Source organism: Anas platyrhynchos, chromosome 24 (genome assembly GCF_047663525.1).
Source record: "Anas platyrhynchos isolate ZD024472 breed Pekin duck chromosome 24, IASCAAS_PekinDuck_T2T, whole genome shotgun sequence".
Taxonomy (NCBI): domain Eukaryota; kingdom Metazoa; phylum Chordata; class Aves; order Anseriformes; family Anatidae; genus Anas; species Anas platyrhynchos.
The window spans coordinates 2,028,362-2,055,259 of record NC_092610.1 but is presented as its reverse complement, the minus strand read 5'-3'; the positions used below and the strand labels follow the sequence as shown (position 1 = coordinate 2,055,259).

At 64.6% G+C, this 26,898-nt stretch overlaps 1 protein-coding gene across 6 annotated transcripts; it reads left to right on the top strand.

The window, feature by feature from the left end:
- The first annotated feature begins 129 nt into the window (after positions 1-129).
- DLGAP3 (DLG associated protein 3) lies at positions 130-26,194 on the top strand. 6 transcript variants are annotated; one of them, XM_072027441.1, is made up of 12 exons: positions 130-358; positions 14,956-15,035; positions 17,401-18,481; positions 19,294-19,499; positions 20,191-20,305; positions 20,450-20,684; positions 21,180-21,520; positions 21,771-21,856; positions 22,620-23,044; positions 23,276-23,367; positions 23,476-23,619; positions 24,001-26,194. In XM_072027441.1, exons 3-12 carry the CDS (start codon positions 17,459-17,461, stop codon positions 24,217-24,219), a joined length of 2,886 nt encoding a protein of 961 aa, XP_071883542.1. In that variant the 5' UTR covers positions 130-358; positions 14,956-15,035; positions 17,401-17,458; the 3' UTR covers positions 24,220-26,194. The 6 variants fall into 6 exon arrangements, with proteins under 6 accessions (XP_071883542.1, XP_071883541.1, XP_071883539.1 ...); XM_072027440.1 differs by lacking the exon at positions 130-358 and adding an exon at positions 3,343-3,594; XM_072027438.1 differs by lacking the exon at positions 130-358 and adding an exon at positions 4,023-4,478.
- Positions 26,195-26,898: the final 704 nt, after the last annotated feature.

The following is a 26,898-nucleotide window of genomic DNA, read 5'->3' as shown; positions in this document are numbered from 1 at the left end:
TCCTCCCCCCGGCCTCGCCGAGCCCCGGCGGGGGGGGAGCTTTGTGAGGGGGGGTCTCGGGGCGCCGGGAGGCGGCGGCAGAGCCGCACCGGAGCCATTTTGCGCCGCCGCCGCCTCCCCGCTCTGCCTCCCGGGGAAAATCCATCGCCGCGTCTTGTGGCTGCGCCGCTCGGCGCTGCACTGCGGGGCCGCCGCCACTCGCATGCTGCCGCCCGCCGCGCTCCCACGCGTGGGGCACCGGCCCGGACCGAGCCGTGCCCAACCGTGCCCGAAAAAACTGCGGGGGGGCCGCCGGGGAAGCCGCCGGGCACCGGCACCGGCCCCGCTCCCGGTCCCGGCCGGAGGATGTAGGCACCGGGTAAGAGCCGCGGGCGCGGCGCACGGCGGGGGGCAGCGGGCACCGGGGGGAGATGATGATGGATGCTCGGGGATGGTGCTGGGTTTTTGGGGTATGGGGACCAGGGATGCTCCTCCCGGTCCTCCCGTGCCTCTCCCGGGGAAGCCGCGGTCTTCTGCCGCCCCCGCCGGGCGCTCTGTGCCCTCCCCGCCGCTCCCCGGGGCTGCTCCACGCGGGATGGTGCCACGCGAGGTGCCCGGCCCCGCAGGGTCTCCTCTCGGCCCCACCGAGCTGGAGGGGAGCTATGGGGTGCGGGGGGGGGGCTGGCGGCATTTACTGGCCCCGTGGGGAGGGCGGGGGGCACCCGGCATCTCCCACCGCCCGGTGCCCCCCAGGCAGGGTAGGATTTGGAAGCACCTCAGTGGGGTGACGCCGGCCATCCCGCTGCTCGCCCCGCTGCAGAGGGCTTGGGGATGGGTTTGGAAGGCCTAGCCCCCCCCCCAGCCCCTTGGTCTCCTTTCTCAGCAGCCCCTGGAGCTGTGGGGTGGGAGGGAAGTGGTGTGGGGTGATGGAGCTGGGTCCCAGCTGGGTGGGTGCCATGGGGCACGAGCCACCCCGTGGCTCTCACTGCGCTCCCAGGCTTCGTGGTGCAAGCCGGTCCCGCCGGCAAGGACCGAGGAGATTTTGGGTGCACGGGGTCTGGGTGCCACGCTCTTCTCATCACCTTCCTTCCCCATGGATGATCGGATTTTGTTCCTCCACCCGGTGCCAATCCTGCAGAGCGAGTTGGCGCCGGGACCGCTCGCCGCTCTCCATCCCGTGACACCCCGCACGTCACCTCCCTGCCGGGGCCCAGCTCGAAGCCTCGAGCGTGCAGGAAGGGACAGAACCGGGCACAGGCACCAGCAGCCCCCGCGGGAGCTCGGGCTGAGAGCAGGAGGCCTCCCTTGGTGTAAATTTGGGCAGGATGCGGCCGGTTCTCCTTTAGGAAATGGATGTCATTTCCTGTCCATCGCAGTCCCTTGCCTCCCTGCTCTGAGCATCCTCACACACACGGCTGTGGCCCCTGGCCCTCGAGGAAACCCGGCCGTGCACGACCACATTTGGAGGGCAGAGGAGGGAAAAAATAGCCACCAAAGCGCAGAGCATCCCAGTTAGGGGGCAGTGAGAGCACCAGCAAGGGGAGGGTGCAGGCGTGAGCTGCGTTTTGGGCTGCGTTACCCCACCGAGCCCTGGCAATGCTTGGAGGAGAGGGCAGGGGGGTGCCCGGCTGGGTGCACGGGGGGTCCTGCTCTGCATCCCCATCACCAGCTCGGGCCTGAGCTATGCCAGGACCAGTAGGAGCCGTGTGGCTGCTGCGGGGTCCCCAGAGCTCTGCCCGGCAGCGTGGGCAGGATCAGGCCCCGCGCTGAGGTTCAGTGCCCAGGTGCTGCGGCGGCGGCGGGGGCTCCAGCTCCAGGTTTTGCAGGCGCTCGCGTCTCTCCCATCAGCTGAACTGAAACCCTGGATCCCACCGAGCCACAAACTGGGATCTGGAGCCAAAGGTGACTCTTGGCCCTCGTTTCCATCACGGGCGAAGCTAAAATCTGGATGCGAGCGAGGCGAGGAGCCTGGATGCGGCTCAGAATGCGCGCCTTGTGCTCCTCCTGACCATAAAATTGGATTTCCTGAAATAGCCTGTTGAAAACCAAACCCCAACAGGGACCGAATGACAGGTCAACAGGGGTGTGGAAGCCCCACCACGATCCTGGCTGCCTGCTTCGAGGCGTTGGCAGCCAGCAATAATAGTAATATACGGGGCCACTGCCTGCGAGGGCGCAGAGCCGGGGAGCTAAGAATAGCACCGAGCCGTGCCGGGGAAACTGGGGGGGCCGGGGGGGCCAGGGCACGTGGCCGGCGGTCGGATGGATCCTGGGGATGGGTGGATGGAGGCGGCTGCCTGCATCCCTCCTACACCCCACGGCGCAGGTGATGTGGGCATGGCGAGGAAGGCAAGGGGATGGGGACACGCGGAGAGGTGCCCGGGCTCGTGGAGCTGCGTAGCGCCCATCAGCGTGGCCTCGGGGCTCTGCGGTGTCAGCCGTGGGGTGCCGAGGGGGGGCTCAGCCTCACGGGGTCGGCCGCTCACTGCCAGCTGCGGCGGCAGCACGTGGCAGCAGAGCCAGTGCCCGTCAGATTAAGGAGAATTAATTTGTGCTTTCCACCTTTCCGCAGGGCCGGGGGCGCTCCAGGCACCTGGTGTCCCCCCACCCCACGAGCAGATGTGCTCCAGCCTCTCCCTGTGTCAGCGCCTCTAAAACCTTCCCCAAATCCTAATTAAATTTTTCACGTTCCCCCCCACGCCCCCCCACCCCCCGCCAGCTCACTCCTCCCCAAATGCTGGAGTTGGAACGAGCCATGACATGGTTTCTAATCAGCTTCTGAATTCATATTTCTCTTGGCTCTCTTTGGAGGAGGCTTTTCAAAGCCTTTGTCTGATGCTGCCCGAGCAGAGAGCTGCTCTGCGGTTCTCCCTCGAAGCCTCGCTAGCAGCCGGTGCCCGAGCAGCTCGGCGCTGCTCACGGGAGCAGGCAGGAGACCCTACCCAAACAAAGCGCTCTTCGTGGCAGGCAGCTCGCAGGGATGCACCAGCAGCACCCAGGGCTGCTGCCAAAAGCAGCCGGGTGGGAGCCGAGGCAGCAGCCTCCCCACCACAACCCGGGGGCCGCAGCCCCCCTGGGGACCGCTGCCGGGGGTGCTGGGCTCCTGGCGAGCCCTGGGTGCTGCTGCAGGCGTTGTGCTGGCTCTGGCTCTGCGCTGCTCCCCGCACCCAGCTCCCGGCTGGGCACCCGGCCCCGCATGCCCGTCCTGGCTCGGCTCCTCTGCGGCCGGTGCATTGCTGCTTTTGGCTCCATCTCTGGCACCCGAAGCTTGTCGGCAGCGAGTTGTGGCTCCGAGCGAAGCCAGGGGATGCAAACACAAATCCCGGCGCTGCCAAGCCCCAATTAATAACCTGTGAATCATGAGGCCGCTGGAAGAGCAGATGTTTGCGGCGCGGGTGCCAGTGCTCAGTGCTTCACCCGGGGTCTGCCCGGCCCTGAGCAGCATCTCAGGGAGCCAGGCAGGGTAAGAGGGGCTGCGCTCCCTGCCTGGCCCCTCTCCTGGTGGGGCCAGGAGCCATTTGGGCTGGAATCAGCTGAAGTTTGAGGTGGGCAGAGCGGAGCTGGAGAACAGCCTGGCCGTGGGAGTGCGGGGGTGCCGCGTCGGGAAACTGAAAGGTACCGAATGCCGGCGCGATGCCTGGCGGGGGGACCTGCCGCTGCCCCGGCCCCGCTGCTGCAGCTGTGGGGGGCTACGGGGCTCTGCTGGGGACCCCTCCGTTTGGGGACACGATGGGGAAACGCTGCGTGTCCTGGCTGTGGCTGGCCTCGCCGTGCTCGTGTGATGGTGGGGCAGGAGGAGGCCCCGTGCTGGGGCTGCCGGCATCGGCGCAGCGGGGCAGCAGGCAGGGCTCGGTGCTCCCCGGCTCGCTTCTGCTCCGAGCACTCTAGGACCCCAAGGGGCTGGGGGAGAGGGGAGCCATCCCCACGGTGCGTGCGGGTGGATTTGGGGAGCCGTGGGCGCGCAGTGGGGCCGGCGGGGGCGAGGGCTGCGTGCGGGAGGTGCAGGGTAGCAGTGCCGGGGCGTGCGCGGGGGGCGCACGGCGGGTGCGGGAGCGGCTGCGTGGCCGTCCAGGTGCAGAGAGCGCTGCAGCAGCGGTGCCCGCGTGCCTTGTGCAGCTGTGCGTGCGCACGGCGGGGCCGCGTGGCCGTCCGTGCGCAGCCATGCACGGCGCGGGGGCGTGCGGGAGCTGCTCGGCGTGGGCAGCCCCTACCCGGGGCGCGGGGGCGGCTGGAGCGCGTGGGGACGCGGGGGTGTGTCTCGAGAGCGGGGACGCCGGCTCTGCCGCTGCCTCTTGCCGGCTTGGAAGGTGCCGGTGGCGGCCGGGAGCGTGGTCACCGCACTGCCTCGGGTGGCCGTGACCCTTGGGGACAGCGCCGTGGCATGGGCAGCCCCTGGGGATTTGGCAGGGAGAGAGCGAAGCTGGCCGCCGCCGCTCCGACATCCTCCGGCTCCCAGCGGGTGTGGATGGGCGACTGCACGGCTTAGGGGCTGGGGAAGGGTGAGTGGGGCGCAGGGGAGGAGAAAGGGGGCACCGGGTGGGGTGGGGGGCTGAGCGGGACCCCCCTTTGGGGCTGATTCCCTCACCCCTGCGGTGCCAGTCCTAACCCTTTCCTGGCCGAGCCCTCCTCGCTGGCAGCCACCTCCTCGTCTCGGTGTGCAGCGTATGGCTCCCGGCCAGCCCTCGCCCAGACAAGCCCCAGCGCAGCTCGGAGCTCGCTCGGCCGGGATGGGGAGCTCCCAGCCCAGCCCCAAAATCTCTCCTCCCTTCCCCACACAGCCCCGTGCCGTGCGTGCTGGGGCTGGGGGCTGCGCACGGCAGCGGGTGGTGCTGTGCCCGAGCTGGGCTCGCCCTTGGGGACGCGCCGCGCTCACCCCTGTGGACCTGGTGGTCTCCGTGAGGGCGTTTGGTTAGGATGCAGGTGAGTGCCCCCTGCTCCAGGCCCCCCCGCACTGTGACACAGAGTGCTGGGGGTCCCTGTCGTGGTGGAGGGGCAGGAGGGAGCGGGGCTGTACGCGTGCCGGAGGTTTTGTCCTGTGCTTTTGGGTGCGGGGGGAGCGGTGGCTCAGCGCCGGAGAGATCAGAGCCCAGGGCTTGGGGCTGTGAGAACAGGGGCTGGGGAGCTGGGGGATCCTTCCCCAAGCCCCCCATGGGATGGGTGTGTTGGGGGGGGTGATTTTTGCCCACACGTTGCATTCTGGAGGGATTTTCCTGCTCCGTGGCAGGGCAGTGAGCAGATTCCTGGTGGGGATGGAGCGAGTGTGCCGTGGTGGCACGGGGAGGGCAGGGCTGCACCCCGGTGCGAGCGCCAGCGATGGGGGCCCCCCCGGGGGCTGCTCTCAGCCCCTTGCTGGAGCCGGGGAGCCCCAGGTCTGTCTGCCTGCCAGACGGCCCCACTGCTGGGGAGCAGCACAGCCGGTGCCGACATCTGTGCCTCCAGCCCTGCCTGGCTCCGCTCCGCTCCTCGGCACGGTGCTGGTGGCAGCCCGGCTGGGTCCCTCCGCGTGGTTTTCCCCTGCCACCAACCCCCCTGTGATGAGCCGGCATCACCGGTGTGGGTTCTGGGAGGGGAAACTGAGGCAGCAGGGAGGGAAGCAGAAGAACTCTCCCTTGATCCTCACCATCCTCCTCAGGCTGGGTCCCACGCCTCGCCCCGGGGTTGTTTTGTCTTGCCGAGCGCTCACCTCATGGTGCCAAGAGCCGGGGGGAGGCGAGGGTGGCCTGGGACAGGGCCTGGGGCAGCGCTGGCACCGGCTCCCACCCATGTGCCCGGGGCTTTGGGGCTGCCTGGCTCCTCCTGCAGCTGCCTCCCAGCCCCGGGGCTGCGAGAGGGGCTGTGGGGTGGCGTGGTGGTGGCCTGGTGGTGGCCTGGTGGTGACCCTGGTGGTGGCCTGGTGGTGGCCAGAAGCCACCCGCGGTGCTGTGCACCCCGGCACCCCGTGGCCGTGCTGGGTCCAGCTGCTCCAACCACTGCTCCAGCTCCACGTGGCCAACCTGTGGCCTGTCCCCGTGTCCCCTGGGTCCCTCCTGAGGATGCGGATGGGTGCGCTGAGGTTTAGGAACCCCCCCCTGTCTCCTTGGGGACGTCCCAACCCTCCCATCCCAGCCTGCCACCGGCCTTTGATGTGCAGCAGCTCCAGACAGGCTGGCAGGACGAGCAGCCAACCTGCCGATGTGCCTGACATCCCCACACCCTGCCCTGCTGCTAATTACCCCGCCGGGCAGGTAATTACCCCGCTGGGCAGGTTGGATGGGGCTGGGGTGCAGGTCGGGCTGGGAAGCGACGACGCAGGCCACCTGGGGACATGGGTACCCAAAGCTCCCTCATCTCCACGGGGTTTTGGGGATGTTGGAGGGGTGCTGGGGGCTCTGCCTGGTGCTTGACCCCCCTGGGGGGTGCAGAGAAGCCGATGTGGGGCGCTGGGGGCTGCACCAGGAGCTGGGGAGCCGGGACCCCCCCCAAGCCACGTCCCCATCGCCCGGTGGCGGTGTCAGCGCTCCCGGCACAAAATGTCATCCCATGCAAATGAGGCTGCGGGAGCGGCTGATTGAAGGGCCCTGCCCCGCCTCGGAGTTGCAATCAAATATGCAAATGGCCTCCCAGGGAGGCTAGCGAGGGCTATTAATAGCGGGGGATGAGGCTGTGGGGTGGTGTTATGGGGTAGGGGAGGCTGGGGGCTGCGTTGCCTCAGCTCACCCCTCTGCCCTGCCTGGGCCACCCGGTGGCACCCACCACCCATGTCTCAGGAGGGGTGGCAGGAGGTCCCTGCGTCCCCATGGGCACCAGTACCACCAGTACTGGCAGGCACCAGTATGGCTGTGGCCTATTTTAGGGTGGGTGCCTGCCCTCCTGCCTGGATGGAGCACGTTTCCATGTCAAATAGTGGGAAACCCAGGGGGGAAATCCCAATTCCTGAAAGCACAGGGCTGGGATTTTACCAGGGGAGCCTGACCTGAGCTGAGGAGCAGTCGGATGCCCGGAGGGGACCGGTGCGAGCCCTTGGGGGATTTCGCTGTGAGTGTTTTGTGAGTGGGAAGCTCCTAAAGTGGGGATTGGAAAGCTTGGGTTAGGGCAGCATCCCCATATGCTGTAGGATGGAGCAGGCAGCACCAGCAGCCTGGCCCCATGCTTGGGTGCCTGGGGGATTTGGGGGCATTTCCCCTCTGCTCTCCTCTCTCCACTTCTCTCCTGCTTTCCTCCTGTCCCCACTGAGGGCTGTCACCCTCTGGGACCCCGCTGCAGCCCCCTGCCCTCTCCGGCACCCGCCTTGTTCCAGGAGCCTGCAAAGCGCCTGCCCTTTTTAGAGAGCTGTGGAAGTAAGGCTGGAGACAACAGTAACTAATTATTCAAAATCTGAACCTGGAATAATTAGCCCAATTAACAGTCTCAGGTGATGTTCTCTTCCAGCTGATAACGGCCCGAGGAAGGAGGAAATTAATTAACCCATCAGCCTGACGTTTGTAGGTCACCGTGCCCTCTGGATGGCAGCGGGGCTGTTTTTGGGGTGCCCATCCTGCAGGGCGCAAAGCTCCCCCAAATTCCCCCCGTCTCTGGGGTCTGGGTGTGGGGTCTTGGGGGGGGAGATGGGTTTGGGGTGGGCTCAGGGAGGGGGTGCTGTGACCCGAGGCCGGGGTGGTGGGCTTGGCGTCCCCCGGGAACGTCACCGGCGCAGGTTCGTTAGCGAGGTGGAAGCTGTAGGGCTTTAAGGTTGCTGTGGAAACGGTGGTGTTCGGTACGGCGAGGAGCCTGCTGCTTCCCAGGCTGCCCCCCTCCATCCTACAGGGAGGGGACCCCCGCCCGGACACGCTGAGCCCCCTGCCCAGGGGTCCCCCTTTGGAGAGGGGCACGGCAGGGGGGTGATGGCACGGCCGTGGTGAGGGGTGCTGAGCTCCTGCAGGCCGGGTCCCATCCCCATCTGTTCCAATGCAGCCCCCCCAGACCCCCCAGCTTGCCCTTGGTGCGTGGTGTGGGACCCCACAACCACCCCACAGCCACCCCATAGCCCTGGCACGCGTGGCCCGGCCCTGCTGGGGCGCATGGGGCCAGCAGCAGCCACCCCCCACCCCGCTGTCCTGTCCTCGCACCTCCACCGCCACGTGGTGCACGGCGTGGCCTCACCGCCCCTCTGAGCTTTTGGGGGTTTTTAATGAGGAAAATGGCATAAAAAGCTCCGTTTGCCCTAAATGCCCATCCCTGCGTGAAGCTGCTGCGGCGCAGCCCGAGCCCACCCGGGGAGCTGGTGCAGGGGGTGGGTGCCAGGGGGGGCTGTGGGGTCCTGGGGGCTGTACCCCAAGAGGAGGAGGAGGAGGTGGGGGAAACATTTTTTTTGTTGCATTTTCAATCGTTTTCCTCCCCCTCCCCAAGTTTACAGCTCACCTCGGCGGCGTACCGGCCTCCAATCTCATTAAATCAGGCAAATTGTAGCATCTGATATTTTATGGAGATGAAGGTGTGCACCCAGACTCTATAATTATCGGCAAAGATGTATTTACAATACCTTGTTGCCAGTAAACAAAAAATAACTTCAGATCAAAGCACTTTTAGAGGGAAATAAATCTGCCCGGCGCGATCGGCGGGGAGAGGAGCGGAGGAGCGCGGGGATCGGGGGCGCACGGGGGTGGCTTGGGGACGGCCCCGGTCCCACCTGGCTGCCGTAAATCCCAAACCTCAAGGGGTCAGGATGTGGTTGGGTACCTGCTGGGTGCCCGGGTGCACTCTGCCCGTGGCTCTGCCAGGATTTAAACCCCGAATTTCACCCCAGCTGGCGTGGGGCCGGGATTTATCCATGCAGCCCCCGGAGCAGGCGGGTTACCGGTGAGGTGATTTTGGTTTATTGCTGCCTCGAGTGGATTTATCCACGCGGCAGGGCCTGGGCTCTCTGCCCGTGTAAATCACCACGGCACCGTTCGGTCCCCATTTATTTGGCCACGCTTCTCATGGGGTGGCTTTGGGGTCCCTGCTCCCCATGGGACCCCTGCTGTGGGGCACGGCCGCCCCTTCCCTCCCTGCCTCGCTCTCCCGCCCGCCGAAAGGCTAATAAAATGGTGATAATGCCGCAGACGTCCTCTGGAAAGGGCTTTGAGACAGATGAAAAGCCCTACTTAAGAGTGAGGCCATTATTATTAATAACTTGGAGCCAGGCTGTAAATTCAGCCGACACAGCTATTATGGGAAACCAACCCGCTCCCGCGCCGGCCCCGCACACCGGAGGCTGCCCGGGTGTGGGATGGGGACAGGTGAGTGGGGGTTGGGGGTTGGGGGGGTGTCAGCAGCCCTCAGGGTGGGGCAAATTCAGGGGAAAAGGGTAAAATCCTCTGGGTAGGCTCCAGCCAGGCGCTTGGGAATGGTTCCTTTGGTTTATGGGAAGCGTGCGGGTGTGAATGAGGGAGCTGGTGTGGAGCAGGGCCGGTACCCACAGCAGAGCTGGGTTTGGGGTCGATGTTTTTTGTGTAGGGCATCCAGAGGAAGGGATGTGGCTGGGGAAGGCTGAGACCTCAGGACGGGGGTCTGCGGGCTACGAGATCCCACCACGACCTTCCCCGTGCTGTCTGCCCGTCTGGGGAGCACCAGGGACCTTTGGCACGTTACCAAAAGCCGCGTTACGAATAACCCCAAGAGGTTCCTCGCGTGGTGCCCGCAGCCATCAGCAAGGTCAGCGAGAGGCACGGAGCCGCTGCGGCTCCCTCGCCATGAGGATAATTTGACTTCTGTAATTTCCACCCCGAGAATGGCACGGCCAGGGCACCGGGAGATCCCAACCAGGGCCACAGCGGGTGCCAACCCCTGGCTGGGGCTTTGGGGTCGGGGTATGGGGTGCCACAGGGTGCAGGGTGCCACCTGCACGGGGCTGAGGCCGTGGCCGTGGGCTCGTGGCACTGCCTGAGCCTTGCTCGGGAGCTTCTGCGGGGGACCGAGCTTTGATATAAATATCTTTTTGCTCAGCACACGACCTACTTTCCAGACAATGCCATTAGCCTCTCGACTCCCTCATTCATCTTGCGCCGTCCTCCCCCCCTGCCCGCCCCGCGGCGGGACCTGCGTCGGTGCCGTGCACCCGAGGGGAGGTGAAGCAGGATGGGGCCCGGCTGGGTGGCACCGTGGGGACCCCGTGGGGACCCCGTGCAGCGCTGTCCCCAAGGCAGGAGGGGGGGGCAGGTCCCCTTTGGGGCTTCTCCATCCCATCCCATCCCGGAGGGTGCTCGGATCCGTTTGTCCCTTCCTGCTGTCCCCAGCCCATCAGCCTGTGCTGCTGTGGCAAAGCAGGAGGCAGCCAAGTGACACCTCCAGGATGGGAAGTGGGGGCCAGGGACCCTCCTGAGCACCCCCCGGGGTTTTCCTGGCACTGGGGCCGTGCATGGACGGCACTGGGGATGATCCCCAGGCTGTGCCATGCTGTCAGCAAGTGGATGCTAGGATTAGGGGCAGGGTGGGCCTGGCCCCACCAACACAGGGCTGCCTGCCCCCCCCCCCCAGGCTCCTGGTGATGATCTTTTTCTGATTTTTTTTCTCCTGAGCACTGGAGACGAGTCCCCAGGAGGCCGGGAGGCCCCGTGCCTGCCGCCTGCGCCCCTCCGCGCGCTGCTGGGGCTGAGCCCTGCCTCGCCCCCCGCAGCTAAAATTAAAAATTCAATTTGTATTGCTGGTAAATCCTGCAAATCTCTTTTATCTCTAAGCTCTTGTAGCAGGACTATCAGGGGTGTAATCTCCGCGGGGGCCCGTCCTGCTGCCCTTTGCAGCTCCCTGTCTTGGGCCGTGCTCCCCCTTCCCGTGTGGCTCCCGTGGGATGCTCGGGGGGCAGGTGGGGAGCAGGACCCAGGATGCCTCCAGCAGAGCACCCATGGCACTGCCCAGCCCGGGGACAAGGGGCTGTGCCACCCCCGAGCCCTGTGTGATGGGGACACCGGTGCCAACGTGGTCCCGACAGTGTCCCCAGCCCCGCTGTGCCCTCATGTCCCCCCCACCCGCACGCTCTGCCCCCACTCTAGGCCCATGCTGAGAGCACGGTGCCGAATTATGTAGTTAAATATTTAGCTTTTCATCAGCTTTGCAAATTAAGCCCATCGATTAAAGCGGCACTTTGGGTCCTCCACTGGCGAGCTCTGCTCCGTGGGCTCGTGGCGCCCGTTCCCAGCCCTTGGCCCCGGGGTGGGGGCTGCAGCCTGGCAGGGGGGCTCGGTGGCTTTGGGCATCCCTCCTGGTGGGGACCAGGGGCTGTGCCGTGGCACCATGCCCAGAGCCTCCTTGCTAGAAGGTGGCCTGCTGCAGGGAGAGAGGCAGAACGGGGCTGGTGCTGCTAAGGGAACTGGTTTTACTGGGCGGTGTTTGAGTTCCAGGCATGGGGTGGCACGGAAGGGGGGAATTCAGGGCGCAGAGCAGCGCTGGTGGCCCCTCAGAGCCTTTCGGCACGGCCGCGTGCCCTGAGCTCCCGAAAGCAGCTTTGCAACGATCCCAGGCTTAAGTCATTACACCGCGGGGCCGGGAGCTAAGTGGCTTTTGGAGCAGACGCGGCGCTTCAGCACTTCCCCGTGGTGGGAACGGAGCCGGCTGCGGCGGGGATGTGGAGGGTGAAATGGGAACGCTGATGGCTGGGAGTGGGAACGGGGGATTTGTCCGGCACCACCACAAGCTCGGGGGCTGTGGCACAGCTGGCAGCAGCCGGGAGGTCCCCGCTGGGGCTGCCACATCCCAGGTGCCTGGAAAGGCTCCATGGGGAGCTTCCAGAGGTGCTGTTGGCTCTCCGTCCCGCTGGGACCCCGGTGTCACCTCTACTGAGCCGCTGTGGGGGCAGCGGGGCTGCGTGCCGGCTGTTTGTGCCCCGGGCAGTGCAGCCAGATGCTGGGTGTGCGTGCGAGGGGAGCTGCCCGTGGGCATCACCGGCGATGGGCACGCGTTGGGGCACACTGAGCCCCGCGCCAGCTGCTCAGCGGTGACACCGGGGGGCGGTGGCAGCCCCCGTGGGGACACAAATCCTGCTCGGGTGGCGGGGAGGTTGGGGAAGGGGTTTGCTGGGGAGGGCGCCGGCACGCAGCGCTTTGCTGCCCAGGTGCGCTTCCTTCCCAGCTGCCCTTGTCCTAATTATTCACTCATCCCTAATTACTCGCTCCTCCCAGCACCCTGCGGCCACCGGTGCTGTGCCTTAATCCAGCTCTGAGCTTCCCTGACTGCCCCATCGGGGAGCAGGAGGTGGCCCCATGGCCATGCCTGTCCCTTCCCTGTGCCCACCGCAGGATGCTCACACCAGCCCCTTCCTCCTGCCCCTTTCTTTCCCACCCAATTTCTTCCTGGGCTGTGGCTGCCGACCCCAAACCTTCCCGTTTGTGAAGGGTTTTGTTGCTCTTCCACGCGCTGGGGCTCCACGGGGACAGGGTGCTGAGGTCCCCTCTCCGCTGGCTTTGCCTCTGCAGCACCGGGATGCTCCAGCTCGGGACAGAGCCCGGCTGCTGCCCCCAGGAATCGGCTCCAGCACAAGGCTGTGGCAGCAGCGGGGGCCCTGGGCCCTGCTCCCCCCCTGGCACCGGTGGCAGCAGCAGCCGGAGGCAGCGGCGCTGCGGCGGGGAGTCCCGGTGCTGGCGGCCGTGCGGGATCCCCAGCAGCTGGGGCATGGTGTGGCAGTATTTCCTCGCTCTGCTCGAGGAGTAATTGCTCAGATGGGGACTTGGGGCAACTCCCATCCCTCTCCCGGCATGGTAATGAGTCAAGAAGACTCAAAGACAAATGGCTCATTAAGAAGCAGTGCTGCATTGCAGGATTTTTCATCCCACCAACCGCTGCATCAGCAGAGGCAGTACCTCTCGCGCGCTCGCTCTCCCCAGCTCTGGGAGAAGGAGCTGTCAGGCAGCCGGTGCCGGTGCCAAAATTAATCATGTGCTTAATAAACTACTCCCATCAAACAACCTGTCCTCGGAGTCCCCTCGTGCGGAGCGGGGCAGATGGGAAGAGCGACGCTCGGTGCCCTTCCCCCGGGGACGCCGGGGTCTTGCTGTCCCCAGCTGGGGTCACCCCAGCGGAGCTGAGCCCTGCTGGGTCCTGCTCGTGGCCCTGCACGGGGCTGAAACAGCTCCTGCGATTAATGGCATCAGTCAAGGGGAATAATTCAGGCTCTGCTGCCTGCGGCTGCACTGGGGCTGCACGAAGGCAGCGGGAGCTGGCTCAGGGTGCCCGGCCGTGGTGCTCGAGGCTCTGCTGCCCTGTCCCCTCTCAGCAGGCTCGGTGACTCTCGCTTGCTCTGCCCACATTCGGAATTTTTCAGTCGGCATTTGTCCTTCATGACTTTTTAAAAAATATCCTCATCCCTTATTTATCCCAGGCTGCCTCTGCTTGGGTTCTGCCCCTTCTTTCTGCTTGGTTTCTTCCCCGGCAGGGCCCGTCTCAGCCCTCTATTTTTGTTCCGCTCTCAGTAACTGCCTTTGATTTCCTGAGCACACCGAGCACGCTGGCTGTGATCTTTGCATCCTGCTCGCTTGGTGTCCCACTTTGCCTTCTCCTGGGGCTCCTTCGGCTGCCTGTTCGAGGCCTGGCAGGGCAGCACGTGGGCTGGGTCCCGTCCCCCTGCGCTAGCGCCGCTGGAAGCCCCGCTCTGCGCCCTGCTCGGGGCGAAGCCGCCTTTGTTCTCCCTGAATTCTCTGCTCCTGCCTGAGCTCGGTGCCGCGGCGTTCGGCTGCTCAGGAGCTCCTGACCTACCTTCCCTGCTCGTGGCTGTGCTCCATCCCTGCCTGCTGCATCATAAATATTGCACGGGAGCGCGCTCTCGGAGCGCTGCCGCTGGCACGGCGCTGGGCACGGCACCCGTGGCATCCTCTGCGCGAACAGGGCTGAGGGTGGGGGGCAAGGGCCAGGGGAGAGGGACCCCAGGAGGGGTCAGGATGAGGGGACAGCACCAGGGATCGCTTTGGGAAGGGGATGATCCCATAGCTGGCTCCTCCAGGGGATCATGGTGCTTCCACTCATCCTCCCCGTGGTTTTGGGGAGGTTCCCCCGGCCCCTGGTGGGCTCCATCCAGCGAGCGCGCAGCCAAACGGGGCTGCCCTCACCCTTCCCTGAAAAGTAATTACTTACAGGAATGACGAACTTCTGACTAATTACACTATCTCTTTCCTGCCTGACACAACTAATGAAATATCCATGAGCTGCTTTCAGCTAATTCAACTTTTAAGAAAATAATTACTCGACGCAGAATTATGTACTAAATTAGGTGATTCCTTTACTAAGCCCCCATTTTTTTTTTCAGGCTGAGTAAATTTTACTAATACAGCCTAATAAAATAACAGAGTAATTAGTAATAAAATAAAATGTTTGCTTTCTACAATCCTTCTCGCTTACAACTAGTTGGGAAAAAGTAAATAGATTAAAAGCACGGTGGAACCGACCTGGCGGTATCCCGTATTTATTTTCATCCAGCGACTGTAGATCAAATTTGCTCAGCTCCATAAGCGGGAAGACCATATTTTTTTATTTTTTTTTCAGACTCCAGCTCGCACGCGGTGCCGGGAGCTCAAGCTGCGTGTTTGTTCTCTCTTGCTTTCATCACGAGCCATAAAGATCCCCAGCAGGAACCGCGCTGCCAAACTTGTCGCTAATTTGCAAAGCAGAATGGACCGGGCTCGCGCCATCCTCGCTGCGCTCCTCCGCCGGGCAAGCGGCTGTAAAAAATCACTTTGCTCGCGCTGGAAAGCCGAGGTGGCAGGAGGAGCCTTTGTGGAGCATATGGCCGGATCCAGAGCAAATCAAAGTCAACGGCGAGGCAGCCGCTGGGCCGGCTCCGGCGCCCGCTGGCAGGGAATTGCATAAGAGGATGTGGCTGGGGATGGTTTTGGGGCGTAGCCGGGCGAAACACGTGCGGGGCTGCGCTGGCCATGGGACTGCCTCGGTCGGAGGAGGGAAGGAGGCATTGCTCAAAATCCACAGGGATTTGGGTCAGGCTCTTTTTTTGGGGACAACCACTCTTGCTCTTCCTCCCTGTGCTTCCTCTCCCTGCAGACCCTGGTGCCCCCGGGACACCCTGCGCGGAGGAGCCAGCGGCCGGGCCATGAGGACAGCATCCCCCTGAGCGCCGGGCGGTGAGTGCACAGCCGGGTCCTGCCTCTCTGGAAACCTTGCAAAGCCTCATTTTGCGCTGTAACATCTCACCAGACCCAGGTTTTGCAGCGGGATTTGCAATCCCGTTTGCTCTCCATCGCGTGTCCAGGGGTGCTGGGTGGCACTGAGGTGTTGGGTGGGTGCCGGGGCTGCACCAGGTACTTGCTGCCGAGGCTGAGGTCTCCCCAGGTGGTTTAAGGAAGCAAAATCACCTCTACTAAGGGCCCCTGTGGGAAATGAAGCAGGGAGATGGGTTTGGGTGAGCCCTGCAGCACCCTGGGGTTATGAGCCTCAGTCCTCCCCCCCGATCCTGGGGTGGGCAGGAGAGCCGCAGAAGCAAAAGTCGGTGGCGAGGGGATTGCTGCTGGGAGTTTCTCCGGGCTTTGGCTGCAATAAAGGCAAGAAGTGAGTTATTTGTAATGGTAATTATGCTCTTCCAGTTTATCCTAGCACATAATTGTGTGGGTGGTAGGTTCCCAATGGTGGTAATTACCCTGGTGTTAAATGGCACGAAATTCAGCCGGTGCTGGGTTTATTCCCCCTTTTCCAGTCTGTGATTTGGTGGGACGTGGGGGACAGGAGGGCTCCCACGGGTCTCTGAAGGGGACCCCCCCAAGCACGCTGCCCATGCAGAGCCCCCCAGGAGCACTCCCATCCCCATCCCGCTGCCAGCAGCTGTGGGGGAGCCGTGGCGCTGCCTCGCCGGAGCTCTGGCTTTGTTTAATTCCTCCCATTGCCGAGCACAAAAGCCCGCCCGGCTCCTAATAACGGGCTGCTCGGCTGTTGTGACTCCTTCTGCCTGATGTGGTGGCAATATTTGGATCAGCTGAGCACTTCCCTCCGGGAACGGGAGATGATAGCTCAGCCTGCGGAGGCAGAGCTGGGGCTGGGAGGGAGCCTGTGGTCACCACCCATCCATCCATCCCTCCATCCATCCATCCCTCCATCCATCCATCCATCCATCTGTCCGTCCGTCCGTCCTGCTGCTGACCGCCCATGTCACTGCAGCTCCCCCAGGAGGGCAGAGGCATTTCTGTTTTTTTTTTTTTTGTTTGTTTGTTTGTTTTTTTTTTTTTTTGTAGCCGGCTGCAGCTTCCTTCGTCTTAAGAGGCAGCAATTAGTGAGCCTCGTTAGAGCAGGAGCGGGATTACGAGGGAGGGAGGATGATGAGCGGGACCGAGCGATCCAGCCTTGAGGCTGGGAAAAAAGGCGAGGGGAGAGGCTCTCCGGGGAGGGCACGCTCCCCCACACCGTACTGTGCTCGGAGGTGTCAAGTCCCTGTCCCCTCCCAGAGCTCTCCCCCTCCATCCCTGCGCATCCTTGTCCATCCTGGGGGTCCCTCATCCTTCCCCCCCCAGCTCCTCATCCAACAGCTCCGTTCCCATGCTCTACCCGGGCTGGATGTGCCCAAGTCGCCCTTGCTAAATATGATAATGAGCATTAATTGATGCCTGTTAATTAGCCAAGCTACGCTGGAGAATAAGCACTTTCCTCATTTACAGTTGTACCCAAGGCAGGGCCTTGGAGGGGCTGTAGGAAGACAAACCCCCTTGGGGTGCTTATGGGGTTGGGCATCCCCACGGCCCTGTGGTGCAGCTGGGGACATGGTGGGGACAGAGCCAGCCCCGGAGCCACCAGGCAGTGGCACTTTGGTAGCAGCAGGGCTGATGTGATGCTCCTGCTTAAGGAAATGGTTAAACAAGAGCGACACGAGCGCGGCGGCGCTGCCCGGGCACGTGGTGGCACAGGATGGAGGCACTGGGGGAACACGAGGTGTCGAGGGGGCTGCTGTCGATGTGGGGGGGTGGCTGGGTGGGAGGACGGGCTGGATGGAGATGTCAGCGCCGTGGCAGCCCCCCCCCCTCCCCGGTCCCGCTCCCCGCTCCAGCTCATTAGCGGCTCTGTGAATCGCGACGGCTGGAAAACTCAGCCAGAACGGTTTTCCTAATGGAAAAACACTTCATAATATTTGGTGTCGGGGAAGAAAACAAGTTTCTGATGATGTCGAAATGTCCTCCCTCACCGTCTGCAAGCTATCTGCTTTGAATGCTTCGTAGCCGGCTGCTGCTTCTCCTTAGAAATCCCCACGTTTCGGCATCCACCCGGCCAGCCCCGCAGCCCCGTGCGTGCTTGGCACCGCTGCCTGCCCATGCCCCGGGTTGTCCGGGTCCCCAGCACCCCAGGTGGGATTTTAGGGGCTCAGCTGGGGCCAGATCCTGCCCCAGGAGCTTCCTCCCCACCTCAGTTTGTTCACACAGCGCAGCCCAAACACTTTACCTCTATAGGAACGGGGGTTTTGGGATGGCGGAGGGGATTGTGACGGTGTTCCCATGCCTGTCCCCGCAGGTGAGCCCGCAGGGAAAACCCTGCAGGATGCCGAGGCTACGGGGCGGGTGCTGACACCATGAAGGGCTACCATGGGGAGCGTAGCCAGGCACAGCACTCCACCGGCCACCGCTGCCGCTGCATCCCAGAGGACTGCGAGCATCCCGCGGACTACGTCGCGCACGGCCCCGAGGGTCGGCAGCCGTACCTCCTCAGCCCCAGCGAGCCCTGTTCCCTGGAGCATCCCTTCTGCCCGGCGCGGAGCCCCGGAGCGACCGGCGAGTGCCCGGGCGGTGCCTTGAGCGAGCCGCCCTCCGGCAGCGCCAGCAGCACCTTCCCGAGGATGCACCACGCGCAGCAGCAGCCCTACGACTCCTGCGACGAATGCATGGCGACCGCCCACCCCGCCGGCAAAATCAACCGCCTGCCGCCCACGCTGCTGGACCAGTTCGAGAAGCAGCTGCCGCTGCACCACGACGGCTTCCACACCCTGCAGTACCCGCGGGCCGGCGGCGCCGAGCCGCGCAGCGAGAGCCCCAGCCGCATCCGTCACCTCGTCCACTCCGTCCAGAAGCTCTTCGCCAAGTCACACTCCCTGGAGGCGCCGGCCAAGCGGGATTACAACGGCACCAAGATGGACGGCCGCGGGGACGGCTACCACCACCACCACCACCACCACCACCACCACCACCACCAGTCCCGCCACGGGAAGCGCAGCAAGAGCAAGGACCGCAAGGTGGACTCCCGGCACCGGTCCAAGATGATGGGCTGGTGGAGCTCCGACGACAATTTGGACAGCGACAGCAGCTACATGGTGTCCGGCCGGCATGCCGTGGACCAGGGCACCCAGTACTGCGTGGACGCTCCCGAAAGTGCCTTCAGAGACTTGACCTTGAAGAGTCTAAAGAGCGGTGGGGAAGGAAAATGCCTGGCCTGCGCCGGCATGTCCATGTCTCTGGACGGCCAGACGCTCAAGAGGAGTGCCTGGCACACCATGACTGTCAGCCAAGCCCGCGAAGCCTACCCCAGCGCCGGCGGCACAGAGAAAACCTTGATGCTTCAGGAGGCAAAGGCCAAAGACAGAGCCTACCAGTACCTGCAGGTGAGGGGGCCGGGCAGGGCTGCCCCACGGGACCACTGCTGGTGATGCTGTGGGATGAGCTGGGGTTGGGTCCTTCCATCCTGGCCAGCCCTGGCGGTGTGGGGCTACGCAATGCCAGCTCTGCTCCCTGTCCCCAGCACAGCTCCATCCTGTCCTGCTGCGGCTGTCCCGTCTCCTTGAGGGTCTCCTCGCAGAGCCCCTCTGTGGTCTCTTGCCCCGTAGTCCTCTGGGTTTTGGGGTCGAAGCAGCGCTGCCTGCACAGGCTCCTCGCAGCCCTGTGCCCTCTCCCTCATCTGGGCTTTTATCCCTCTAGTGCCTGGCCCAGTGCCACCGCATGGCCCGTCACGTCACCAGGCTCCCTTCTAGGTCACCCCCCTTCCAATTAAAAGCTAATTAACTCTTCGCTCCCTTTCCCGGGGGAAGGAGACAGTGAGTGGCAATCCGAGGGCGGGTGGTGGCGGGGGGATCAGGGCAGGGTGCCGGCCCCATTGCCCTCCCCGCATGGCCCAGGGACACCATCCTGCCACCACAGCCTGGTAAGGACCCCGTGGTGCCGGCGGCACAGCCACCAGCCGGCTGGCCGCGCTGGCATGGGTGGGATTTGGCCCAGCCGCGCCTGCTGGGGGGGCTGCGAGGTGGGAGCAGGTTTTGGGAAACAATCCCATACAGGGCAAGCAGGGAACGCAGCCGGGGCTGCCAGGAAGGAGCAGCCCTCCAGGATTTGGGGCAGGGAGGGCAGAGGAGCGGTGCCACACACGAGGCTCGGGCTGGCTCGTGGCACCGCGCGCGCCCATGCTCGCCTCCTGCCCCAGGTGCCGCAGGATGAGTGGAGCGGGTACCCGGCGGTGGGCAAGGACGGGGAGATCCCCTGCCGGAGGATGCGCAGCGGCAGCTACATCAAGGCCATGGGCGACGAGGACAGCGCCGACTCGGATGCCAGCGCCAAAATACCGCCCCGGGCGGCCACGCGGCGGGACAGCTACCGCCGCTCCTCCAGCGCCGACCAGGCCAGGAGCAAGTAAGGGCTGGTGCTGGGCTCTGGGGAGGGATCCTGGGCCACAGCCACGTGTGAAGGCTGGGAGAAGAGGTGAAACCGCAAGGCGGCTGCAAAATATCCAGATCCAGGGGGAAAACGGGCTGAGTCCTTGTCCCCGTCCCTGCTGCCCGTCGCGCGGAATTGCCCCTCTCCCGATGGCTCTGTACCGGTGGGGTTCTGGGATGGCTTTTTGGGGTGGTGAGGATGCCCTGCTGGGGACCCCCCTGATTTTGCAAGGCTGCCAGGAGCGCTCGCTGCAGCTTCTCGCTGTGTGCATGGGTGCAGAGCTGCAGCGGGGACCTTGCATGTGCTGCTGCCACCGCTTGTGCCCAGAGCCCACAGCCACGCACAGCGACACCGTGCCAGGGGCAGCTCCACCTCGGGGGGGCTGCCACGGGGACCCCACCCTGAGCATCTCTGTGCCAGAGAGCAAAGCACCAGGCAGGCGTGGTGTAGCATGATTTTGGAGACCTGCATCCAGCCTCGACCTCTGGCAGGAGCTGGGAAGCCCCCGGCTCCCCCGGGAGGTTGGGGAGGTGGGAAGGGGTCTTCACAAGAGCTCGGGGGGCAAGTGGTGGCCTGCAGGGGCATTGCTGCGGCTGCATTTCCAAACGCTCGGCTGGAATGTGTTGCTTGTGGTGCGATCCCTTCTATTCCCACTGTCTCTCATTAGGTTTGCAAGTAGGCACTATTCTGATTCATATATCTGTAACTGTCCCAGCTGCGGCACGCCACCTCGAATGCTCCCTCGGGGACAGGGCTACGGGCGCTCCTTCACCACCGGCCAGGTAGGGCCCCCTGTCCTGGCTGGGACGTGTCCCCAAGGTGGGGACCGAGGGCAGATGCTGCAGATGCCCCCCTGAGCATCTCCTGCCCCGCCGGGCTCCGTCCAACCCCTCACCACCCCAAGCATCACCCGCCGCTCTCCCCAGATCAACGACGAGCTCAACCACCAGTTCGAGGCCGTGTGTGAGTCCGTTTTCGGCGAGGTGGAGTCGCAGGCGGTGGAGGCGCTGGATCTGCCCGGCTGCTTCCGCATGCGGAGCCACAGCTACCTGCGGGCCATCCAGGCGGGCTGCTCCCAGGACGACGACTGCCTCTCGCTCTTCTCCATGTCGGCCCCCCCGGGGCCGCCCATCACCAGCAGCATCCTGAAGCCCAGCACCTGTGAGTCCCGGGGGTGGCAGGGCACCGCAGCGCGAGGGTCCCCGCGTTTTCCCAACCTGCTCACCCCAGGGCTGCTGCTCCCCTTTTGCCCCCGTGCAGCCCCCGGCATGGGGTGTGAGCATCCTGCTCATGGCTCAGCCCCTCGTTTGGGGTCTGCTGCGTGTTCCCAGCGCCCATCCGCTGTCCTTCACCCTTCTTCTTTCCTCCTTCTTTCTGAATGCTGTGGTAATTTATCCAGCACGGGTTGGGGAAGGTTCCCATCCCTTTTTGGGGATAAGCTGGCCAAATGGCCACTTGGGGTCCCGAAATGCTGGCCCGAGCTGGTGTCTGTGTCCCGCTGGTCTGTGCCAGCCGAGGCGCAAACCCAGCCGGGCTGTGGGCCCTTCGCTGCGGGAGGAGGTGGGCGCCGCTCCCCGGGACCCTCGCTCGCGGTCGGAAATGAGAAAGTGTCTGTGTTTTCACGCGCCTTTTCATCCTGCGCCTCTCCCACAACAGCTTTCAGTTACAGAAAAGCTCCACCTCCCATCCCTCCAGGAACCAAAGCCAAGCCCCTCATCTCCGTCACGGCGCAGAGCAGCACCGAATCTGCCCACGAGAGCTACCTGCCCGGCGAGGTCGCCCGCAGCCCCGCCTGGTCCAAAGACGCCGCGGCTCGCTGCAACTCGGCCGAGAGCCTGGAGAGCTCCAAGGTGACGGCCGTGTCCCTCGACCTGCCGCCCGTCCAGCCCCGCGCCGCCCCCAAGCCCTCCACGCTCATCATCAAGGCCATCCCCGGCCGGGAGGAGCTGCGGAGCTTGGCTCGGCAGAGGAAGTGGCGTCCCTCCATCGGCGTCCAGGTGGGCTTCGCTCCTCCCTCTGGGTTTGAGCCCCTCGTCCCAAGTCTGCCCAAGCCGTGCGGGTGATGCTGAGCGGCTGCTGCACCTCCCCTGGCTGCTGGTAGCCCCACGGTGGCCCTAATGCCACCCCTGTGCCCGCCAGCTCGCCCTTGTTCACCCAAGGGTGCATCCTTCTCCTCCCGGTGCTGCACACCGAAGTGCCCGAGCTGTGGGCCTGCCCTCCTGCTCAATTTCCTTCTGTCCCCGGCAGGTTGAGGCCATCTCCGACTCGGACACGGAGAGCCGGAGCCAGAGGGAGTTCCACTCCATCGGGGTGCAGGTGGAGGAAGACAAAAGGTACTGAGGGGCCAGGCCGTGCCGTGCCCCGAGCACTGTGCCAAACCCTGCCAAGCTCTCCTGGCTGTGGCTTTCCCCAGTTACAAAGCTTTGTGACTTTTTTTTTCCCCACGTACAAAGCTTTGTGTCCCCCCAGTTCCTGCCCGCAGCATCTTCTCCCTCTCTCCTCCCAGCTGATGCCCCCAGGGCTCAGCACCGTCCCCATCCCAGGCAGGATCTGTCCTTCACACTCACACCCCATTGCTGCAAAGGGACAGCCCAGGGAAGGGGCTCTCCTGCTCCCACAGTGTGCTGGGGGCTCCTTTGCTGGGATTCAGCCCTGGGCTTGGAACCCGGCCCAGGCCCAGGTGAAACCTCTGCGTTTTTCTGCAAAAAAAAAAAGTGATATTTTGCCCCGGGTGGGAGTGCTGTGAGCCTCACAGCCTGTGAACCTGCACAGCCTGCAGGAAGCCAGCTCTGGGTCCGTGCCCACCCACCCCGGTGCATGCTCCTCGGCATCCTCCAGCACCGTCCAGCACTGGTAGCCATGGAAACGGGCTAAGAGCACAGGAAATGAGGGCCTGGCAAGATGCAGCCGCTCAGGGCTGTCCCCGCAGATAGCGTGCATCCCCAGCCCCACCTGCGAGCCTCCCTCACCCCACATACACCCACAATGGCACTAGCGGGGGGACAGGGGTGGCAGGAACATCCTGGCTGGCTCGGGACCCTCGGAATCCTTGCTGTCTGCACCCAAAGGGTCCCCACGTGCTCCCTTTCCCCCCAGGCGAGCCCGTTTCAAGCGCTCCAACAGCGTGACGGCGGGCGTGCAGGCGGACCTGGAGCTGGAGGGTTTCGCCGGCCTGGCTGTGGCCACCGAGGACAAAGCCCTGCAGTTCGGGCGCCCCTTCCAGCGGCACTCCTCGGAGCCCGAATCCGGCCGGCAGTATGCGGTGTACAAGACGGTGCACACGCAAGGCCAGTGGGCGTACCGGGAGGACTACCAGATGCAGTACGACGCGGTGGAGGTGCCCCGCCGTGACGCCTGGGTGGAGCGGGGCTCCCGCAGCCTCCCCGACTCCGGCCGTGCCTCCCCGTGCCACCGCGACGGCGAGTGGTTCATCAAACTGCTGCAGGCCGAGGTGGAGAAGATGGAGGGCTGGTGCCAGCAGATGGAGCGGGAGGCTGAGGACTATGACCTGCCGGAGGAGAGTGAGTGGGGCTGTTTATGGGGTCGGGGTCCCCTAGGGTTATTTTGGCACGGTTCTCACCTGTAGAGCACCTTGGGGCATCCCCCCTGTGATGCCACTTGTCTTAAGAGGTTGGGGTCAGGATTTGGGGACCCCAAATGATGGAGCAGGGTCCTTGCCAAGCAATGGGGAAGGGATGCTCATGTCCCCATGGGAGAACTGACCGTCTGCTTTCTCCTGTGCCCTGCCTTAGTCCTGGAGAAGATCCGGAGCGCCGTGGGCAGCGCCCAGCTCCTCATGTCCCAGAAGGTGCAGCAGTTTTACCGACTCTGCCAGCAGAACATGGTGAGTGCCCGTCCACCCTCCTGGGGCAGGCTGAGGCTCAGCCTGGTGGGCTGGGGGGCAGCAGAGCCGATGCTCTGTGGGATGACGTGGCCCCTTTTGTCCCCGCAGGATCCCAATGCCTTCCCAGTGCCCACCTTCCAAGACCTGGCTGGCTTCTGGGACCTGCTGCAGCTCTCCATCGAGGACGTCAGCATGAAGTTCGCGGAGCTCCAGCAGCTCAAGGCCAACGGGTGGAAGATCATCGAGCCCAAGGTAAGGGCAGGGGGGCACAGGGCTGGTGCTGCTGCGCGTCCCTCCCTTCTCCTTCCCCCAACACATCTGTGGCCAAACCGCTGCTGCCGCCGGCAGAAAGCACCAGCGGGTGCTTTCAGCAACCACTTGAAAAACAAAGAACAGGAAAAAAAACGAGGCCATTCCTCGTTGCAGCGATGTTGCAGCCGGATTCTGGGCAGCGCTGCCTGCAAAGGGCTGGGCACGATCCCGCGCACGTGCACGCTGCAGGTGCGCAGCCCCGTGGAGATGTAGGAAGGGACACGCAGCCTCGTCTCACCTCTCCATCACGTGCATGGGGGGGTAAAGGGGACAAAAGGCCGTCCCTGTGCCCACCCTGAGGCTTCCCTGTTGTCTGTGCAGGAGGAGAAGAAGGTGCCTCCCCCGATACCAAAGAAGCCGCCGCGCTCCAAGGTGCACCCGGTGAAGGAGCGCTCGCTGGACTCGGTGGACCGGCAGCGGCAGGAGGCTCGCAAGCGGCTCCTGGCAGCCAAACGCGCCGCCTCCTTCCGCCAAAATTCGGCCACCGAGAGCGCGGACAGCATCGAGATCTACATCCCCGAGGCGCAGACCCGGCTGTGACAGGGGGGAGCCTCGGCTTTTCTACCCGGACTGGACGGCGCGTCCATCGCTCACTGTGATCGGGGGCCGCGGGGACACCCTGGGGGCAGCGCTTGGCCCACTCACAGCTTCTCTCTTTTTCTATCCTAGACGTTTCATGGATCCGACGGTGAATGAACACCAACCCGGTTCGGCCCCATCCCGTAGCCCCCCCCCCTCCCACCCTGCCCGCATGCCCCTGCCCGCCTCTGCCAGGGTCCAGGGCTCTTCCTTCCCCCCTGCCCTTTTTGGGGCCGTGTCTCAGCTCTTCTGTCCCTCGGCCCCCCTCGGTCCCTGTCCCGTCCGAAGGAGAGGTGACCCCAGCTGCCAGCCCTGCTGGGTGGGAGGGGAGGGGGCTGCAGGCAGGCCCCCCCCCAGCCTCTCTGTAACTCAGTGCAATCCCGTGGCCGTGGGGACGGGCCCCCCCCGAGCCCCCCAGCCCCGTGCCCAGCCGGAGCCCCTGCTCCGCTCCCCGTGGGGAACCCAGGGGTCCCTGCCCTATACACGTATATAAATATAACCTAAGGAATAAAACAGAAACTACACACGACCAGAGCTGTGTCCTGGCGGGCGGGACAGACCAGAGCAGCAGAACTCCCCCCCCGGCCAGCCCCGCTCCCCTCGCACCGAGCATCAGCACCGGCGTCCTGCCCTATTCCCCTGTCTGTCCGTCCATCTGTCTGCCCACACATTTGGGAGCACCTCGGGGATGGGGCAGACAGCTCCCCCTCGGCCCCCTGAGCTGGTGCAGGGCGTGCGAGCGAGGTGGTAGTGTCGGGGAGACTTCCCCATGCTCACGCAGGACCCCCTGGTGCCGTGCAGTGCCCTGGTTTGGGGACACCACAGCGGGCACGCCGGGCACTGAGCTGCCATCTGGGGCTGGCCTCGGTGTCCCCCGCACACGGGGACAGGGCTGTCGGTGTGGGGCCGATGGAAATTCCCTGCAGGGTGCCCCCCTTCTCCCCAAGCTGCCGGTGCTCCGCGGGGATGGGACACCCCGAATGGGGTTATCATGTCCCCGGTGCCCCATGGGGACGGGGGACATCCCGGGGTACAGCCCTCATGCTCCAGCTCTGTTTTCTCCGTGCGCAGAGCCGGGAGATCCCCGAGGGCAGCTTCCCGGGGGGGAATTCAGGGATGCTGCTGCATCTGTCCCCATCCCTGGGCACGTTCGTGGTGTCCCCACCCCAAGCACAGCCCGCAGAGGGCAGGGACGTGGTGTATCCATGCTGCCAGCCCTCGGAGAGCAGCTGCCAAGGGGCACGGCCCCCGCTGCCCGCTCCCAAAGCCCCTGCCCCAAAAGGACGCCTGCCTGCACTGTGACCCCTTCAAGGGCTGCCCCTCCCCGAGCCCCCTTCTCCCCTTCTGGTGGACGCCACCCACGCCAGCACCCTGCCCGCGAGCTCCCAAGGGTGCCGGGCACCTCCCCAAACCCGTGGCCAGCTTCGGCCTGGGGCAACCCCACAGGATTTTGGGGTGGGGTAAGGCTCAGCTTGTGCCCCCCACCCTGCAGTGGGGTGGGGTGTGGGTGGCTTGGAGGCAGGGTGCTGCTTTTGGGGGGGCTGCTTTGTACCCTGGGGGGAAGACGGTGCTAAAGCGCCGGGTGTCACTTACTGGGGGGGGGGGACAGGGGACACAGAAGCCACATCAAGGGCGGTAGAAGCCAGGCTGCAGCTTGCAAGGGACACGCTGGTGACAAAAAGGGGGGGGTCTACCCCGGGACGGAGCCCCCCTCAACCCTCCACGCCGTAGCTTTTAGCGATGTGCCTGCAAAGGGACGCCCCCGAGCCCCCCCGAGCCTCCCCCCGGCCCTGCCAGCACTGTACAGTGACCGTGACACGTGGCTCCGTTTTTATTGTAAGAAAACCGCCGGAATTAATAAAAAACCACTTTGGTTACTCCGGGGCCAGCGGCCACCTTCCCCGCGGGGATGTGGCTGGTGCCCGGCTCGCCTTTACCCCGTCTGTGTGCCCGTCGTGGCTGTGGGGTGGCTGAGGAGTCTGTAGGGTGGGAGAGGGGTTTGTCGGGTGTAAGAGGGGTCTGTGGGGTGGTAGAGGGGTCTGTAGGGTGCAAGAGGGGTCCATACGGTGTGAGAAGGGTCTGTGGGGTGGAAAAGGGGTCTGGAGGATGCAAGAGGGGTTTGTGGGGTGTGAGAGGGGTCTGTGGGGTGGGAGAGGGATCCATGGAGTGGGAGAGGGGTCTGTGGTGAAGAAAAGGGGTCCATGGGGTGGGAGAAGGGTCCTTGGAGCAGGAGAGGGATTTGTGGGGTGCAAGAGGGGTTTGTGGGGTGGGAGAAGGGTCTGTGGGGTGGGAGAGGGGTCTGTGCGGAGCGAGAGGGGTCTGTAAGGTGTGAGAGGGATCTGTGGGGAAGGAGAGGGGTCTGTGGGACAGGAGAGGGATCTGTGAGGTGGGAGAGGAGTTTGTAGGGTGCGAGAGGGGTCTGTGGGGAAGGAGAGGAGTCCATGGAGTGGGAGAGGGGCCTTTAGCGTGGGAGAGGGGTTTAAGGGGTACAAGAGGGGTCTGTGGGGTGTGAGAGGGGTTTGTGGGTTACGAGAGGTGTCTGTGGGGTGTGAGAGGTGCCCACAGTGTGGAAGAGCAGCCCGCGGGTCACGATTAGGGTCTGCGGGCTGCGGGCCGGGCTCTGTCTGAGGCACGAGCGGG